The sequence below is a fragment of the Dendrobates tinctorius genome, unplaced genomic scaffold (assembly GCF_039654945.1).
Source record: "Dendrobates tinctorius isolate UK_male_01 unplaced genomic scaffold, ASM3965494v1 ptg000107l, whole genome shotgun sequence".
NCBI classification, from domain to species: Eukaryota; Metazoa; Chordata; class Amphibia; order Anura; family Dendrobatidae; genus Dendrobates; species Dendrobates tinctorius.
The window spans coordinates 30,960,473-30,977,541 of record NW_027361775.1 but is presented as its reverse complement, the minus strand read 5'-3'; the positions used below and the strand labels follow the sequence as shown (position 1 = coordinate 30,977,541).

Below are 17,069 nucleotides of genomic sequence, written 5' to 3'. Positions count from 1 at the left end.
TCCTTAACTGATCATCTGAATGAGTTTTTCCACACACAATATGGTGTCAGTGTTTTCCCCCTCTATTTTGTGGCAGTCCCACAAGGCGGTGATAAGGGGTCATTGTATTAGGGAAGGGACTAGAATTTTAAAAAAAATGCTAACCATTTAAATTCTAAACTCTCCTCTCAACTCCAAGCTTGGAAAATAAATTACTGTATATACTCGTGTATAAGCCAACCTGTGTTAAAGCCGACCCCCCAATTTCGCCACAAAAAATTGGGAAAACTTATTGACTCTAGTATAAGCCTATGGTGGAAAATGCAGAAGCTACTGGTAAATTTCAAAAATAAAAACAGATACCAATAAAAGTAAAATTAATTGAGACATCGGTTGGTTACATTTTTCGAATATCCATATTGAATCAGGATCCCCATATAATGCTTCGTACAGTTCATGATGGCCTCATACAAAATACACCCCATATGCTGCTCCATAAAGGTTATGGCCCCATAAGATGTTCCATAGATTATGCCCCATATGCTGCCCCTTAAAATGCTCCATAGATTATGACCCCATAAGATGCTCCATACATTATGCCCATATGCTGTCCCTGAAAATGCTCCATAGATTATGCCTCATATGCTGCCCCATAAGATGCTCCATAAGATTATGCCCCCATAAGATGCTCCATAGATTATGCCCATATGCTGCCCCATAAGATGTTCCATAGATTATGCCCATATGCTGCCCCATAAAATTCTCCATAGATTATGTCCCCATAAAATGCTCTATAGATTATGCCTCTGCCCCATAAGACGATCCATAAAATGCTCCATAGATTATGCCCCCATAAGATGCTCCATAGATTATGCCCATATGCTGCCCCATAAGATGTTCCATAGATTATGCCCCCATAAAATGCTCCACAGATGATGCCCATATGCTGCCCCATAAAATTCTCCATAGATTATGTCCCCATAAAATGCTCTATAGATTATGCCTCATATGCCGCCCCATAAGATGCTCCATAAAATGCTCCATAGATTATGCCCATATGCTGCCCCATATGATGTTCCATAGATTATGCCCATATGCTGCCCCATAAAATTCTCCATAGATTATTTCCCCATGAAATGCTCTATAGATTATGCCTCATATGCTGCCCCATAAGATGCTCCATAGATTATACCCCATATTCTGCCCCATAAGATGCCCATATGCTGCTGCTAATAAAACAAAAAATTACATACTCCCCTCTCGTCGCTGGGGGCCAGGTTCCGGTGTCCTGAGCAGGCGGGGACAGTGCCGCACTATGGGGGGGCAGGTGTCATTACTGGCTCAGGGCCCCCACGGCAACTCGAGATATTCACCTGTCCCCGTTCCACCGCTGCGCGCCGCTCTGTCTTCCGGGTCCTTTATCAGTGACTGTTAAGGCAGAGGGCGCGGCGCGCACTGACTATGTCATCGTGCCTTCTGACCTGATCACCACAGCCAGAGGACGCGGAGGACAGAGCCGCGCGCAGTGGTGGACCGGGGACAGGTGAATATCGCAAATACTTACCCCATTCTGGCACGGTCTCTGCAGCCACGCTAGTCCCACGGTCTCCAGCAGCTATTCCTTCCTTCAGCGGTCACGTGGTACCGCTCATTAAAGTCATGAACATGCGTATATTCATGACTTTAATGAGCAGTGCCACGTGACCGCTGAAGGAAGGGAGAAGTGGGAGACCGTGGGAGAAGCGAGGGGCTGCAGAGATGCGCCGAGGGGGGTAAGTATGATCTGACACCCCAGCTCCCCTTCCGACCCCCGGTATATGACTCGCGTATAAGCCAAGAGGGGGACTTTCAGCATTAAAAAATGGGCTGAAAATCTCGGCTTATACGCGAGTATATACGGGTAGTTGCTGCCCTCTCTAGGAGAGTCCTTAGGAAGTGGATTGCTACTAGATGAAAGACAAATATGAAAAAAGTCGCTTCTCTACTCTAAACAAAAATATGAGAAAGGTAACAGGGTTTATACACTCTTAGCTCGTCAACTGAAGGATAGTTTTGTGGCCTTGACTCCTAAGGTTCTCAAAGATTGAAAGAGTATAATTCAATATAACCCTTCTAATATTTTCAAACTATTTTTCAGCTTTTATAAAAAAAAAAAAAAACAACAAAAACTATATAACATCCAGGAGACACTACCGTTGAATCAGAAAAGAGGAGCCCACTTACTGAACAGTTATCTGTCTAGTCAAACTACCTGGTCTCTCCCCAGAAGCAATGAAATCTTTGCATAAACCAATATTCAGAATTGAGAGTCCTCAGTGATACCTTTTAATGGCTAACTGAAAAGATGGTAAAATGGTAAATTGCAAGCTTTCGAGACTACTTACGTCTCTTCATCAGGTATTGAATAAAACAATACCTAATGAAGAGATTTTGGGCATTACACAAGACCTTCCCCTGGATAAATCTCAGGGGTTGGATGGTCTGACATACCTGTATGGACAAACTAATACCTCACATTTCTAAAATGTTTAATTCCTTTATGGAAAGGTAACTATCCCTGATACCTCGCTCATTTTTAGCTAATACTCATCCCTAAGTCAGGCAGAGACACATTAGACTGCACCAATTACAGGCCTATTGCCCTTCTTAATTCGGACTTGAAAATTTTCACTCGTCTGCTAGCCTATACACTGTGTTCCAAATTATTATGCAAAAAATATTTCCTCATATTTTCTCTAAATTACCTATATGAATTGCAGTCAGTGTTATTTTCCAGTCATCTAATATTCTAGCATAATTGCAATGTTTTTGAACAATCTTCCTATGAAAAGAGTATATTTTTAAAAATAAAAAACACTCAAAATGCATGTTCCAAATTATTATGCACAGCAGAGTTTTCAACCTTTTTATTTTGAACAAAAAAATGGTCAATTGTGAAATTATAAGCATTATCAGCTTATTACAAAATGAAATCAAACAGTTTTCAAGTCAAAACTTTATTCTAGGTGATGTTACATTTGCACATAGGACCCCTTGTTCGAAAGAAGCTTCTGAACTCTCTCGTCCATTGAATTTGTCAGTTTTTGGATGGTTTGTGCTTCAATTGTTGTGCATGTGGACAGAATACCCTCCCAGAGCTGTTGCTTAGATGTGAACTGCCTCCCGCCATCATAGACACTCCTTTTGATGATGCTCCAGAGGTTCTCAATGGGGTTGAGGTCAGGGGAAGATGGTGGCCACACCATAAGTTTGTCCTTTTTTATGCCCATAGCAGCCAGAGATGCAGATGTGTTATTTGTAGCATGAGACGGTGCATTATCATGCATGAAAATGATCTTGCTGTGGAAAGCACGGTTCTTCCTCTTGAACCATGGCAGGAAGTGCTGCTTTAGAAACTCCACATAGATTATGGAGTTCATCTTTACCCCTTCAGGGATCCTAAAGGGGACGACAATCTCTCTCCCCATGATTCCAGCCCAAAACATTACTCCACCTCCTCCTTGTTGGCGCCTTAGCCATGTTTTCATGGGGTGTCCATCAACCAGCCATCCTCCACTCCATCCATCTGGACCATCGAGCGTTGCACGGCACTCATCGGTGAACAAAATAGTTTGGAAGTCAGTCTTCATGTATCGTTTGGCCCACTGGAGCCGTTTCTTCTTGTGTGCAGTGGATAGAGGTGGTCGACAGGATGGCTTACGCACAGCTGCAAACCTCTGAAGGACCCTGCATCTTGTTGTTCGGGGGACGTTGGAGGCACCAGCAGCTTCAAAAACTTGTCTGCTGCTATGACAAGGCATTTTTGCAGCTGCTCTTTTAACCTGACGCAATTGCCTGTTGGAAAGAGTCCTCAATTTTTCCTTAGCACGCACACGCGTGTGCTGGGAATCAGCTACATACTTCTTGATTGTGCGATGATCACGATGAAGTGTCTTGGCAATGTTGATTGTAGTCATGCCTTGACCTAAATACTCCACAATTTGTTGCTTCTCAGCAGCCGACACATCCTTTTTCTTTCTCATTTTGGCAAAAAATGTAGGCTGCATAATAATGTGGAACAGCCTTCTTAAGTAGTCTTGCCGTTATTTGGACACACCTGCCAAACTAATTTGCACAGGTATCAGCAATTGCTTTCAGTGATATAAAGAGCCCTGACACACATCACCATCGATGAGTTTAAATGACAAACAAAAAAATTCTAACCTTATCACTCCTATACTCTTTTTGCATAATAATTTGGAACACAGTGTAGAAACTACTCTCCTAGAGCCCATCCAGTTTACTTAAGAAATTTGGCCAACATGCAGGAAACTGTTTGGTCGTTGTTCTCCCAATTCCTCAATGAGGTCTTTCATCCATCAACCTTTAATACCCAATAGTCTGGATCCTGCGATGGTTCATCCATGGATCTCGGCAGGCCTATGCGGGCATCGTGGATAGAAATTTAATGGAAAACTTTTCATTTGACTACATCAAATCTAAATTCCCAATAACCAAAAGTGAATTCTTTCAATTGAGATTAAACACTTGGTATTAACTCTCTATGGCTCTATGAAAGTCTCATAACCGACAGAATTTGAAAAACTAGAAGACAGTCAACCAAGGGTCTAATTTCTGACATTTCTAGGATTCTTAACACCCCGAATGCAGATCCCCAAACTAAACATTCCTTCATGGTAAACTGGGAGACACTGCTGGGAAGGGAACTTTCTACCTGGCGGCAGATCATCTGGAACAAGACTGTGAAGACTTCCATTTGCACTTACCATAAGGAGACCCAATACAAAATTTTTATGTTCTGGTGCCATACTCCAGAATTCCTGCATAAACTCAATTCCCAGTTTCCGGATATCTAATTGCACTGTGGATCCTAGTTTCACATCTTTTGGTCCTGCACTATGATTGTAAAGTTTTGGGACTTGGATATATATCGTCTACAAACTGTTCTATTTTCTGAAATTCCACAGGACCTATTACTTTACCTAATAAACATTACCCTTACGGGGATGGGTAAGAACTCTGCTGAACTTCTACTGCATGTGTTAACAGCGGCCAGGTGCTTGACAGCACTTCATTGGAACAGATTAGTACTCCCTCCTATCACGATCTTCTGAGTAGTGGTTCTGATATTAGGTGAATGGAATAAAAAACTGCTATACTGAATGGTAGAGGAAAAGAAAAAGAATATGTTTCCAGCACACAGACCAGTTAAAATGAAAAAAGTTTATTAGGACATGATTAAAAATAATCATATCTACATTTTTTTCATTTTAACTGGTCGGAGTGACGGAAACATATTTCCTTTTCCTACATTTTCTGAATGCACCAGAAGGATAAGTACCCACCAGACACATGCTAGCAAACTTGCTTGGATTCCAGCTGGATTCTACTCACTTGGAGACTCCCTCTCCCTCTTCTCTGCCATTGATTGGTAGAGCTGACATTTTTGACACTATTTGAGCCCCTGGGACTACTTTTGGGCACAACATAGTATTTAAGACCTACACTGTCATGGGGTTAAGATTTTTAATCTTTAATAACCCCAGGGCCATTTTCAGTTTTCGTTTAATCCACCTCTTCCATGAGCCATAACTTTTATTTTTCGGTTCACATAGCTGTATGAGGGTTTGTTTTTTGCCTGACAATTTGTACTTTTGAATCATTCACTTTATCAAGCGACGCACTTGAAGTTCAAGTGGTAAAAGAATTGCAAGGGAGTTGAAATTGCAAAACAAAAGAAGAAAAAAAAGTGTTAAACAACTTTTTTCTTTTGTGTCACCATTTTCCAAGACCCGCAACGCTTTTTCTGGGCTATAAGGCTGTGTCAGGGCTTATTTTCTGAGTGGATATTTTTGTGGATACTATTTTGGAGTACATACGATGTTGGTGATTGCATTTTATTTGAAATGTTGCAGCGGCCAAAAAATGTAATTCTGATGTTTCGATTTTTTTTTTCCTCAAAATGCAGTTTACAGATTGGGATAATTTTTATATAATTGGACATTTACAAATAAATGCATGATACAAATTATGGGCATTTTTAATGGGGCAAAAGGGTGTGTGATTTGAACTTTTCATATTTTTATTGTCATGTCTTTAATAGCCCCCTTAAAGGACTTAAAGCTCCTATCGTCTGATCGCTTGTGCTATACTTATTGCTATGCATAGTGAAAATCCCAATCTTCTATGATCACCAGCTAAATGTTGACTTTAACAAAAGTATCGTAATGACCGCCACAGGGCTTCATCAGCAGACCGCTGGCTGTCATGGCAATCTATTGGTGCCCTGCGATCACGTCACCACCCATGGGTATTAAAGGCACATGATGGCTGATTAAATCAAGTTTCATCTCGAAGGAAAGATGCAGGCTGGAGCATCTTTTCCAAGATGTTAGCTGAAAGCATGTTTCTACACACTGCGGTCTGGTCATCACTGATTGGACAATGTCAGACTGTCTAAAGACACGCCCTTATGACATGATAGCTAGTACTGCCCAGTTGTAAATTTAATTTAACAACAGAAAAATTGCTCAAAGTTAGATTTAGGTGAAAAGAGGATTCCTGACTTTTATTTCATGGGGAAGCAAGTATTTACTGATACAGAAATGTGACCGATGGCAAGTGCTCTTTAAACATTAATCCTGCCTACTCACTGTGTTATAACATGGACGAGGTCCAACTCTCCAATGGGTTTAGAATATACAGTCAGTAGTAAGCAGAATTGTTCTCTTTTTCCTTTATTTTATTATGCCTTTCACTTCCTCCCACAGACCTCTTTGTAGCCTTTGTAAGCTTCAATCACTCATGAGGTTTCTGGATCTCAAGCTAGGGTTCACCTGGCCAACAACCCAGTACTACATATTTAAAAGACCCCAGTATAATGTTCCCTTAGGCAGTTTTAAAACTATCCCTGTTTGAAGGGAATATGTCAGCAGGTTTTTGCCATTTAATACAAGAGTAGCATAATATAGGGCATGAGACTCAATCCAGCAATGTGTCACTTATGAGGCTGTGTGTTGTAGTTTCAGTGCAATTAGTAGGAGATTAAGATTGTCAGGACTACAGTTTAGGTGCAGAGCAGTCAGGCTAATTTGTGTAACCCCACCTCCACCACTCAGTAGCAGCTTGCTCACATTGCACAGTGCATACAGGAAGCTGCTGCCACCGTCAAAAGGACGCATGCGCCACCAAACGCATACTGCGCACGGCCTGCGTCCCCAGTGATAAAGATGGGGGACGCAGGACGCATGCAGAGTCATGCGCCCGTAGGCGGAGCTACCGGAGGAGGCGCGGCAGGGGGCGGGACTCAGCAGCATCCGTGCGCAGGCCGTCGCAGCACCCTGAAACGCTAATGTGAAACCACCCTTAGCTAGTTGCTAGGGGTAGTAACCATGGATAACTAAGGTCTTGCAATGCCTGCACATGAGGAAAGACATAGCAAATCAGAATAACTATATTACATTTCTAATTGGAGACACTGTATTTGCTAATAATATGACTATAACACCTATTACATATTGGGATAAAATCTTCAAGATGGGAATACTCCTTTAAGTGCTCTTCCAGGTTTGCACTGGTCTGGAGTGAAATTAACTCTGATAAGTTTTGTAAAGAACTTGCAGCAGTAAGTTATAATGAACACATATTACACTTCAAATCTCCAGACAATGTGAAATTTATAAATGCTACACTTAAAAAACTCAAACAGTGGGAGGTCTACGGTATATATCACATAAACACAAGGACTGCTGTATATAGATCACATAGGAACAGATATATCATTGGTGTAACCTGTGTAGTTACATAAGGTTCAAAAGTTAAGGGGGCCCCACTACCACCTTCAAAAGCAGTAAGATGCTCCTATCACTGGTAGAACTTCTTTAGCAAACGAGCATACTTGGCTGTGTCTTCAACGTGCTCAAAAGACATATTCGAGTCCCTGTAGCTGCACGTCTCTCGGCTGTTCGACAGCTGCAACACATGCATGGATTACCTGTTTGTTAGGCAATCCCTGCATGTGTTGTGGCTGTTCAACAGCCGTGAGACTTGCAGGCACATGGACTGGAACATATTCGAGCACCTCAAAGTCACTGTTAGCACTCGAACATGCTCAGATGACACCTTATCCGAGCACGTTCGTTCATCACTAGTGGCAAGTCTTCCTTCAAAGGAAATCTTCAAACCAAGGATGGACAGTCATCTGTCTGAGCCGTTTTAATGAATCCTGCATTGAACAGGGCGTTGAACACGATGACCCTGAAGGTCCCTTCAAACTAAGGGCCCCGTCACACATAGCGATCTCGCTGGTGAGTCACTAGTTTTGTGACGCAACAGCGATCTCACCAGCGAGATCGCTGTGTGTGACAGCGATCAGCGACTGGCCCCCCTGCCGCTGATCGTTGATGGAAAGCCCTGGACATTTTTGGGGTCGCTGGTCTCCCGCTGGTCAGCACGCATCGCTGCATGTGACAGGTGGGAGACCAGCGACCACGAGCTGGTAACTAAGGTACACATCGGGTTTCTAAGGGGGCGCGCTGTGCCTAGAAACCTGATGTGTACCTTAGTTACCAGCACGCTGATGCAAGGAGCTGGTAACCAAGGTACACATCGGGTTTCTAAGTGACGCACTCCCCTTAGAAACCCGATGTGTACCTTAGTTACCAGCTCACAGCATCAGCGCGCTAGTAACTAAAGTACACAGCGACGCCACGTGCTCGGTGTCACTGTGCTGATCGCTGGTGAAGCTGTCTGACAGCTCACCAGCGATCATGTAGCGATTCACCAGCGATCCTGACACGTTGATATCGTTGTGGGGATCGCTGGTGAGTCGCTGTGTGTGACGGGGCCCTAACAGTCTAGGATTCTACAAACATGCCGCTCTCAAATTACAGTTTAGGCTTTTTTTCATTTTTCTAATATTGTTAGATTCCATGTACAAAGTGCAGATGGAGGACTTGGAGACTAAGTTTGTTATCTTCAATGTCTGACAAGTATTCTCGCTGTCCAACAAAAATGTTGGCAAACAAAACAATTCTATCAGTAACTTATTATTTAGGTCAGCATTAGTTGTAAGTACTGGGGAAACAGTCTTGACTTATAGATTTTGGAAATACACATTACACGAACGAACAATTTTTGCCTTTTGGACATTGAGCGCTAAGCTATTTTTTGGAAAACAAATCAAAGCTGTGGCATGGCCTCATTTATCACTATTTAAAAGGATGTACGGTATTACTGCTACTTGTTAAATTACCCAGTCGGAACAACAACATGAACTATGCCTTGAAAGTACATATTGTAACATCTATCTTCTAACTACACACTAGTTTAGTTTTATTAAATGTGAATGAAAGCCAATCACAGGGAGTACGAAAGCTACAGATTGTCAGTTCATCATCATCCACACCTGGTTTACATCTTTAGAGTTTAAGCTGATGAGAAAAAAAAGTAACTTGAATAAGAAAGAGCATTTTCCATTCCATGTGCAGCAAAGAAACCACCTGGAGGTTCAAGGCTGGGAGAAACCAAGGATACATCTTATTCTACCACTAACTGTTCTGATAAAAAGATTAATGGACATGACTTCATTACCATAACACTACACAATCGTGATAGCACGCATACCCCCCCCCCCTTCGAGAATGACAAGACAACACATGTGTAATGCACATAGTACATAGCCACCAGGGATACTTTGTCTATGATATCACAGTGCTATGGAAAGGAATAAAAAAGTAAAAGATTCTATATAGGTTTAGTTTAGCCCATGAAATCAATTAATTTGTTGTGAATTTTTACAGCTTGAAAATCCTAAATAAATATAACAAATCTAGTTTTCATGTAAACTCTTCACATCTTAGAAAGTTATGCTCTTATCCCACATACGGCAATGCCACATCTGTTAAAGGTTTAAACTTAAAAAGTAAAACAAAAACATTTAGGTTCCCAAAATATTTCATAAACCAATTTTGTTTTCAATTTACGGTAGTTTTTTATAATCTATAAAAAGCATAAAACCGTACAAATAAAAATATACATTTTGCATAATTATATTGACTTGCAGAATTTTTTAAAGCATAGTGAAAGCTTTCAAAACTAAAATCAGAACAATGGCTAAATGATGTTTTTTTTTATCTTTACATTACACACCACAAAGAATTTTTCAGTTTTTTGGCACTTTATACAGAAAAAAGGGGGAGGAAAAATTTACAATGAGGCCAGAGTATACATTTTTAAAAGAAAAGTAAATAAAGTTTATTAAACGTATAGTAAAATCACAAAAAAAAAAAAAAAAAAACAAACACACCGGTACAAGAATAAAGTGGGTACACCTGGATAGTGTATGATTATTGATATGTATTCGGAGTATCATATTAATAACAGTCCCTGTATGTATAGCATATGTATGCAAGTGGTTCCAAACACTTGGGGTAACCAATAATGTACAGGAAAAAAAACAAAAAACACTATAGCTATAATATACACTGCTCAAAAAAATAAAGGGAACACTAAAATACCACATCCTAGATATCTCTGAATGAAATATTCCAGTTGCAAATTTTTACTCATTGCATAGTGGAATGCGTTCAGAATAAAACATATTAATGTAAATCAAAATGAATATCCCATGAAGATCTAGATTTGGAATGATACTCAAAGTGGAAAATCAAATTACAGGCTGATCCAACTTCCGTGGAAATGCCTCATGACAAGGAAAAGATGCTCAGAATTGTGTGTGGCCTCCATGTGCCTGGATGACCTCCATACTGTACAATGCCTCGGCATGCTCCTGAGGGATCTCCTCCAAGACCTGGACTAAAGCATCCACCAACTCCTGGACAGTCTGTGGTGCAACGTGACATTGGTAGATGTAGCGAGACGCTCAATCGGATTCAGGTCTGGGGAACGGGCGGGCCTGTCCATAGCTTCAATGACTTCATCTTGCAGGAACTACTGACACACTCCAGCCACATGAGGTCTGGCATTGTCTTGCATATGGTCTCACAAGGGGGTCTGAGGATCTCATCTCGGTACCTCTGGCGAGCACATGGAGGGCTGTGTGGCCCTCCAAAGAAATGACACCCCACACCATTACTGCCCCACAGCCAAACCAGTCATATTGAAGGATGCTGCAGGCAGCAGATTGCTCTCCATGGCGTCTCTAGACTCTGTCACATGTGCTCAGTGTGAACCTACTTTCATCTTTGAAGAGCACAGGGTGCCAGTTGCAAATTTGCTAATCCTGGTGTTCTATGGCAAATGCCAAGCATCCTGAACGGTGCTGGGCTGTGAGCACAACCCCCATCTGCGGACGTCAGGCCCTCAGACCATCCTCATGGAGTCGGTTTCTAACCGTTTGTGCAGACACATGCACATTTGTGGCCTGCTGGAGGTCATTTTGCAGGGCTCTGGCAGTGCTCCTCCTGTTCCTCCTTGCACAAAGGCTGAGGTAGCAGTTCTGCTGCTGGGTTGTTGCCCTCCTATGGCACCCCTCCATGTCTCCTGGTGTACTGTCCTGTCTCCTGGTAGCGCCTCCAGCCTCTGGACTCTACGCTCACAGACACAGCAAACCTTCTTGCCACAGCTCGCACTGATGTGCCATCCTGGATGAGCTACACTACCTGAGCCACTTGTGTGAGTGGTAGAGTTAGTCTCATGCTACCACGAGTGTGAAAGCACAACCCACATTCAAAAGTGACTAAAACATCAGCCAGAAAGCATTGGTACTGAGATGTGGTCTGTGGTCCCCACCTGCAGAACCACTCCTTTATTTAGGGTATCTTGATAATTGCCAATAATTTCCATGTGTTGTCTATTCCATTTGCACAACAGCATGTGAAAATTGATTGTCAATCAGTGTTGCTTGTTAAGTGGACAGTTTGATTTCACAGAAGTTTGATTTACTTGGAGTTCTATTCTGTTTAAGTGTTTCCTTTATTTTTGTTGAGCAGTGTATATTAGCAGTCTAGAAAGGACAATAAATGGCTGGGCAATAGATGCATGCATACATGTGTAAAACTGGCAGCACCACAAGAAAATTTGTGGTAATACAAAAAGGGGGAAAACTTCCATATTAAGACTGAGTGGTCAAAAGTGTATAATGCTGCCAGATACACACATGTGGTTAAACCAGACACATAATAAACACATCAGACAGTAAAGGAGTACATGATAAAATGTATTTACCTCAGGAGTAGTTACCGTGGATCCACCACACCCGACACGTTTCACACTGAAATGCTTCATCCAGGGGTGGTTAGGTACTGCACAGGTAGAAAATTTAAGATGTCGACACCCAATCAGACCATGCATAGGAGGAATCATGTGTGCCTGATTGCTTTCTGCCACCGCATAATAATCCCAGATATATTAATCCATAACAATGGCGTAATCAAAGAAAAACACCTTGCTTCTGGTTCCCGTGTCATCGCCGCATCATGTTAGATCATATGACTCGGGGAGCAGAGATGCGGTACTTCCTGATAACATGGCAATGCCGTTGTTTCCCCGCATTGTCATGTGTCTCTGCAATGCAGTTGTCATGGTGCGCCATCATGTTAGCTAGTGATCAAAATTTGTGTCCTCTGTATTTTGATGACCCAAGGTGGAAACGGAATGGAAAAAGTCAATTGGTGTTTATCTACTGTTGAAGACCATGGAAATAGTTAAAATGATAAGTATGCTAAAAACAACTATAAAATGAAAATATATAATTAATGAGTGTGTTAAACTCCAATAAATGATAAATGTAAAAAAAAACAAATGGAAAGTAGTAGGGAATAATTGATAAAAGTGCAGTAAAATAAAGAAAGCTTGTATTGTTTCTGAGTAGTGTGAATGGTGTCATGTGTAGGGATATACAGTGCCTACAAGTAGTATTCAACCCCCTGCAGATTTAGCAGGTTTGATAAGATGCAAATAAGTTAGAGCCTTCAAACTTCACAAAAGAGCAGGATTTATTAACAGATGCATAAATCTTACAAACCAAAAAGTTATGTTGCTCAGTTAAATTTTAATAAATTTTAAACATACAAGTGTGGGTCAATTATTATTCAACCCCTAGGTTTAATATTTTGTGGAATAACCCTTGTTTGCAATTACAGCTAATAATCATCTTTTATAAGACCTGATCAGGCCGGCACAGGTCTCTGGAGTTATCTTGGCCCACTCCTCCATGCAGATCGTCTCCAAGTTATCTAGGTTATTTGGGTGTCTCATGTGGACTTTAATCTTGAGCTCCTTCCACAAGTTTTCAATTGGGTTAAGGTCAGGAGACTGACTAGGCCACTCCAACACCTTGATTTTTTGCCTCTTGAACCAGGCCTTGGTTTTCTTGGCTGTGTGATTTGGGTCGTTGTCTTGTTGGAAGATGAAATGACGACCCATCTTAAGATCCTTGATGGAGGAGTGGAGGTTCTTGGCCAAAATCTCCAGGTAGGCCGTGCTATCCATCTTCCCATGGATGCGGACCAGATGGCCAGGCCCCTAGGCTGAGAAACAGCCCCACAGCATGATGCTGCCACCACCATGCTTGACTGTAGGGATGGTATTCTTGGGGTCGTATGCAGTGCCATCCAGTCTCCAAACGTCACGTGTGTGGTTGGCACCAAAGATCTCGATCTTGGTCTCATCAGACCAGAGAACCTTGAACCAGTCTGTCTCAGAGTCCTCCAAGTGATCATGAGCAAACTGTAGACGAGCCTTGACATGACGCTTTGAAAGTAAAGGTACCTTACGGGCTCGTCTGGAACGGAGACCATTGCGGTGGAGTACGTTACTTATGGTATTGACTGAAACCAATGTCCCCACTGCCATGAGATCTTCCCGGTGCTCCTTCCTTGTTGTCCTTGGGTTAGCCTTGACTCTTCGGACAAGCCTGGCCTCGGCACGGGAGGAAACTTTCAAAGGCTGTCCAGGCCGTGGAAGGCTAACAGTAGTTCCATAAGCCTTCCACTTGCGGATGATGCTCCTAACAGTGGAGACAGGTAGGCCCAACTCCTTGGAAAGGGTTTTGTACCCCTTGCCAGCCTTGTGACCCTCCACGATCTTGTCTCTGATGGCCTTGGAATGCTCCTTTGTCTTTCCCATGTTGACCATGTATGAGTGCTGTTCACAAGTTTGGGGAGGGTCTTAAATAGTCAGAAAAGGCTGGAAAAAGATATAATTAATCCAAACATGTGAAGCTCATTGTTCTTTGTGCCTGAAATACTTCTTAATACTTTAGGGGAACTAAACAGAATTCTGGTGGTTTGAGGGGTTGAATAATAAATGACCCTCTGAATAAACTTTTCACAATTTAAAAAAAAAAATTAAACAAAGAAATAACATTCTTTTTTGCTGCAGTGCATTTCACACTTCCAGGCTGATCTACAGTCCAAATGTCACAATGCCAAGATAATTCCGAATGTGTAAACCTGCTAAATCTGCAGGGGGTTGAATACTACTTGTAGGCACTGTATATGACCAAGTAATGTGAACCACTAATTAACGAGCATGTTAACAAATGTGGAAAAAAACGATCTGCACATGGTAAATTACGAGTATCACACAACAGTCATATCGTCTAAAAAATGATAAATTATTGTAGAAGTGCCATAGTGTTACATTAGCAGGTCAGTCCAAATGATAAAGAGATCCACAATGTTTTCCTTAGTTGTAACCATGAGGGTAGAATGAATTTTTTTTTTTTATGGTAAAACCTATAATGGCAAGGTGTTCCGGGTTCAGGTATAGAGACACATGACACCACTCACACTACTCAGAATCAATACACTCTTTCTTGATTTTACTGCACTTTTATCAATTATTCCCTACTACTTTCCGCTTCTTTACATTCATCATGTATTGGGAGTTTAACATACTCAATTAGGCTGGTTTCACATTAGCGCTTTTGTGCGCAGCGCATCGTGCGCATGCGCACTGCGCACCTATACTTAACATGACGTGCGCATGGTCTTGCGCATACTTGCGTTTTCGGGCGCATGCGTTTTTTTGTCTTTTGCGCCAGGCGCGCCAGACGCAACATGTTGCATTTTTGGTTCCGCCCTGTCTCGTCAAAAAAACGCTTGCGCACGGAATGCGCAAAAACACCACATTGGAGCCTATGGGAACACATGCGTGCGCATGGTCTTGCGCACGCTTGCGTTTTTTTGCGCATGCGTTTTTGAGTTAAACAAGTCTAGAATGTTCTCTAGACAATGGAAAAAACGTCACACTTAAAAACGCATGCGCATAAAAAACGCCAACGCATGCAAAAAACGCATGTAAAACGCAAACAACGCTGCGTTTTTTTTACACAGCGTGCGCATGACGTTAAAAAAACGCGCGTTTGTTTTGCGTTTTTCTTTGCGTTTTTTATGCGCCCGATGCGCTGCGCAAAAAAACGCTAATGTGAAACTAGCCTTATATATTCTTTTCATTTTATAGTTGCTTTCAACATAGTTATTTTTACCATTTCCATTGTCTTCAATAGTAAACACCAATGGACTTGTCCATTCCGTTTCCACCTTGGGTCATCAAAATACAGAGGACACGTTACCCGATTTCTTTATAGCAGCGAGATGAACTCTTACGTACCGATGACGGGTGGCCTAATAGAGTCACTGGAAATCAGGAAGTGATGTTATGCGAATTTCGATCATCAGCCCCCTTTCACGGCACACCATGAAAATAGCATTGCCGAGACACATGACAACGCAGGGAAACTATGGCATTGCCCTGTTATCACGAAGCACCGCATCACTGCTCACCAGGTCACAAGAGCGAACAACATGATGCGGAGATTACACGGGAACCGGAAACGAGGTGCTTTTCTTGTATGCATCCATAACAACGGTGTAATCAATCATGGATCACTATGCGGCGGCGGGAAGCAATAATCAGGCACAAGTGATTCCTCCTATGCATGATCTGATTGGGTGTCGACATCTTAAATATTATACCTAGTCACTACCTAACCACCCCTGGACGAAGCATTTCAGTGCAACACACGTGTCTGTTATTGTGGATCCTCGGTAACTACTCTTGAGGTAAATACATTTTATTGTGTACTCCTTTACTGTCTGATGTGTTCACTATATGTCTGGTTTAATCACAGGTGTTTATCTGGCAGCATTATACACTTTTGACTACTCAGTCTTAAGGCAATTTTTTTTCTTTTCCAAAGATTTTGTTGTTTTAAACTTTAAACAGGGGAGGTATGTGGGAGGGAAGGAGGAAAGGGGGGAGGGAGGAGAAGGGAGCAAGAGATATTAGGGAATTAGGGAATATGCATCAGTTGACAAGGGATAGTCTTAAGGCAATTTTGACCTTTTTTGTATTACCACAAATTTTCTTGTGGTGCTTCCAGTTTTCCACAGGTATGCATATAGCTATTGCCCAGCCAGTTATTGCCCAGCCTCATTGTAAAACTTTTGTCCCCCTTTGGATATTCTATGCTGTTTTAACAAGGGATAATTAGTTTGGTGTACTTTATATGGCAAGTTAAATTATTTTACAAACAACATTTTTCTCGCTAAAATGGCTATAACTACAAAAAAAAAAAAAAAAAAAAAAAAGTATAGCTCTTGAAAGATTGGTTTAAAAAAAAAAAAAAAAAAGTTGCTTATAGAGTGCATTTCCCCCACCCCAAGTTATTTTCTCAAGCATACACTACAAAAACACCAGGCATACCAACAAGAGCGACTTGTCTCGATTCCCACCTACATTATTTACTCACTTGTTGCTGTCTCTGTAATTGTAGATGTAACAGCCTTGAGGCATCCCACTCTCTTTGTCTAATGTGAAGGAAAGTTTTAGCTGTGAAAGATATGAGAAAGATATTAGTATGGATTTATTCTAAAAGGTCTTTCATCATCCAATATGGCCTGGCTACATCATGGTAGAGCTCTGGCAATTTGGAAACAAAATGACAATGCTTATAAACTGTTATATCATAATAAATGTTTACATTAGTATTACTATTTTTAGAACACCATTGATGCCATGGTGTTGTACACGAGAGGGTTACATACAAGATACAAATATACAATACAGTGAACAAACTAACAATGACAGACTGTTACATGAGTGTGTTCTGCCCTTGCAGCATT

General features: G+C 41.6%; 1 protein-coding gene across 2 annotated transcripts in view; it reads right to left on the bottom strand.

Annotated features, from left to right (window-relative positions):
- DIS3L2 (DIS3 like 3'-5' exoribonuclease 2) overlaps positions 1 to 17,069 on the bottom strand; it is a 663,234-nt gene that overhangs the window by 116,712 nt on the left and 529,453 nt on the right. For both annotated transcript variants that reach the window (XM_073589330.1, XM_073589329.1), the window contains one exon: positions 16,697 to 16,776. In XM_073589330.1, coding sequence (XP_073445431.1) covers positions 16,697 to 16,776 — 80 coding nt within the window. The remainder of the gene's footprint in view (positions 1 to 16,696; positions 16,777 to 17,069) is intronic.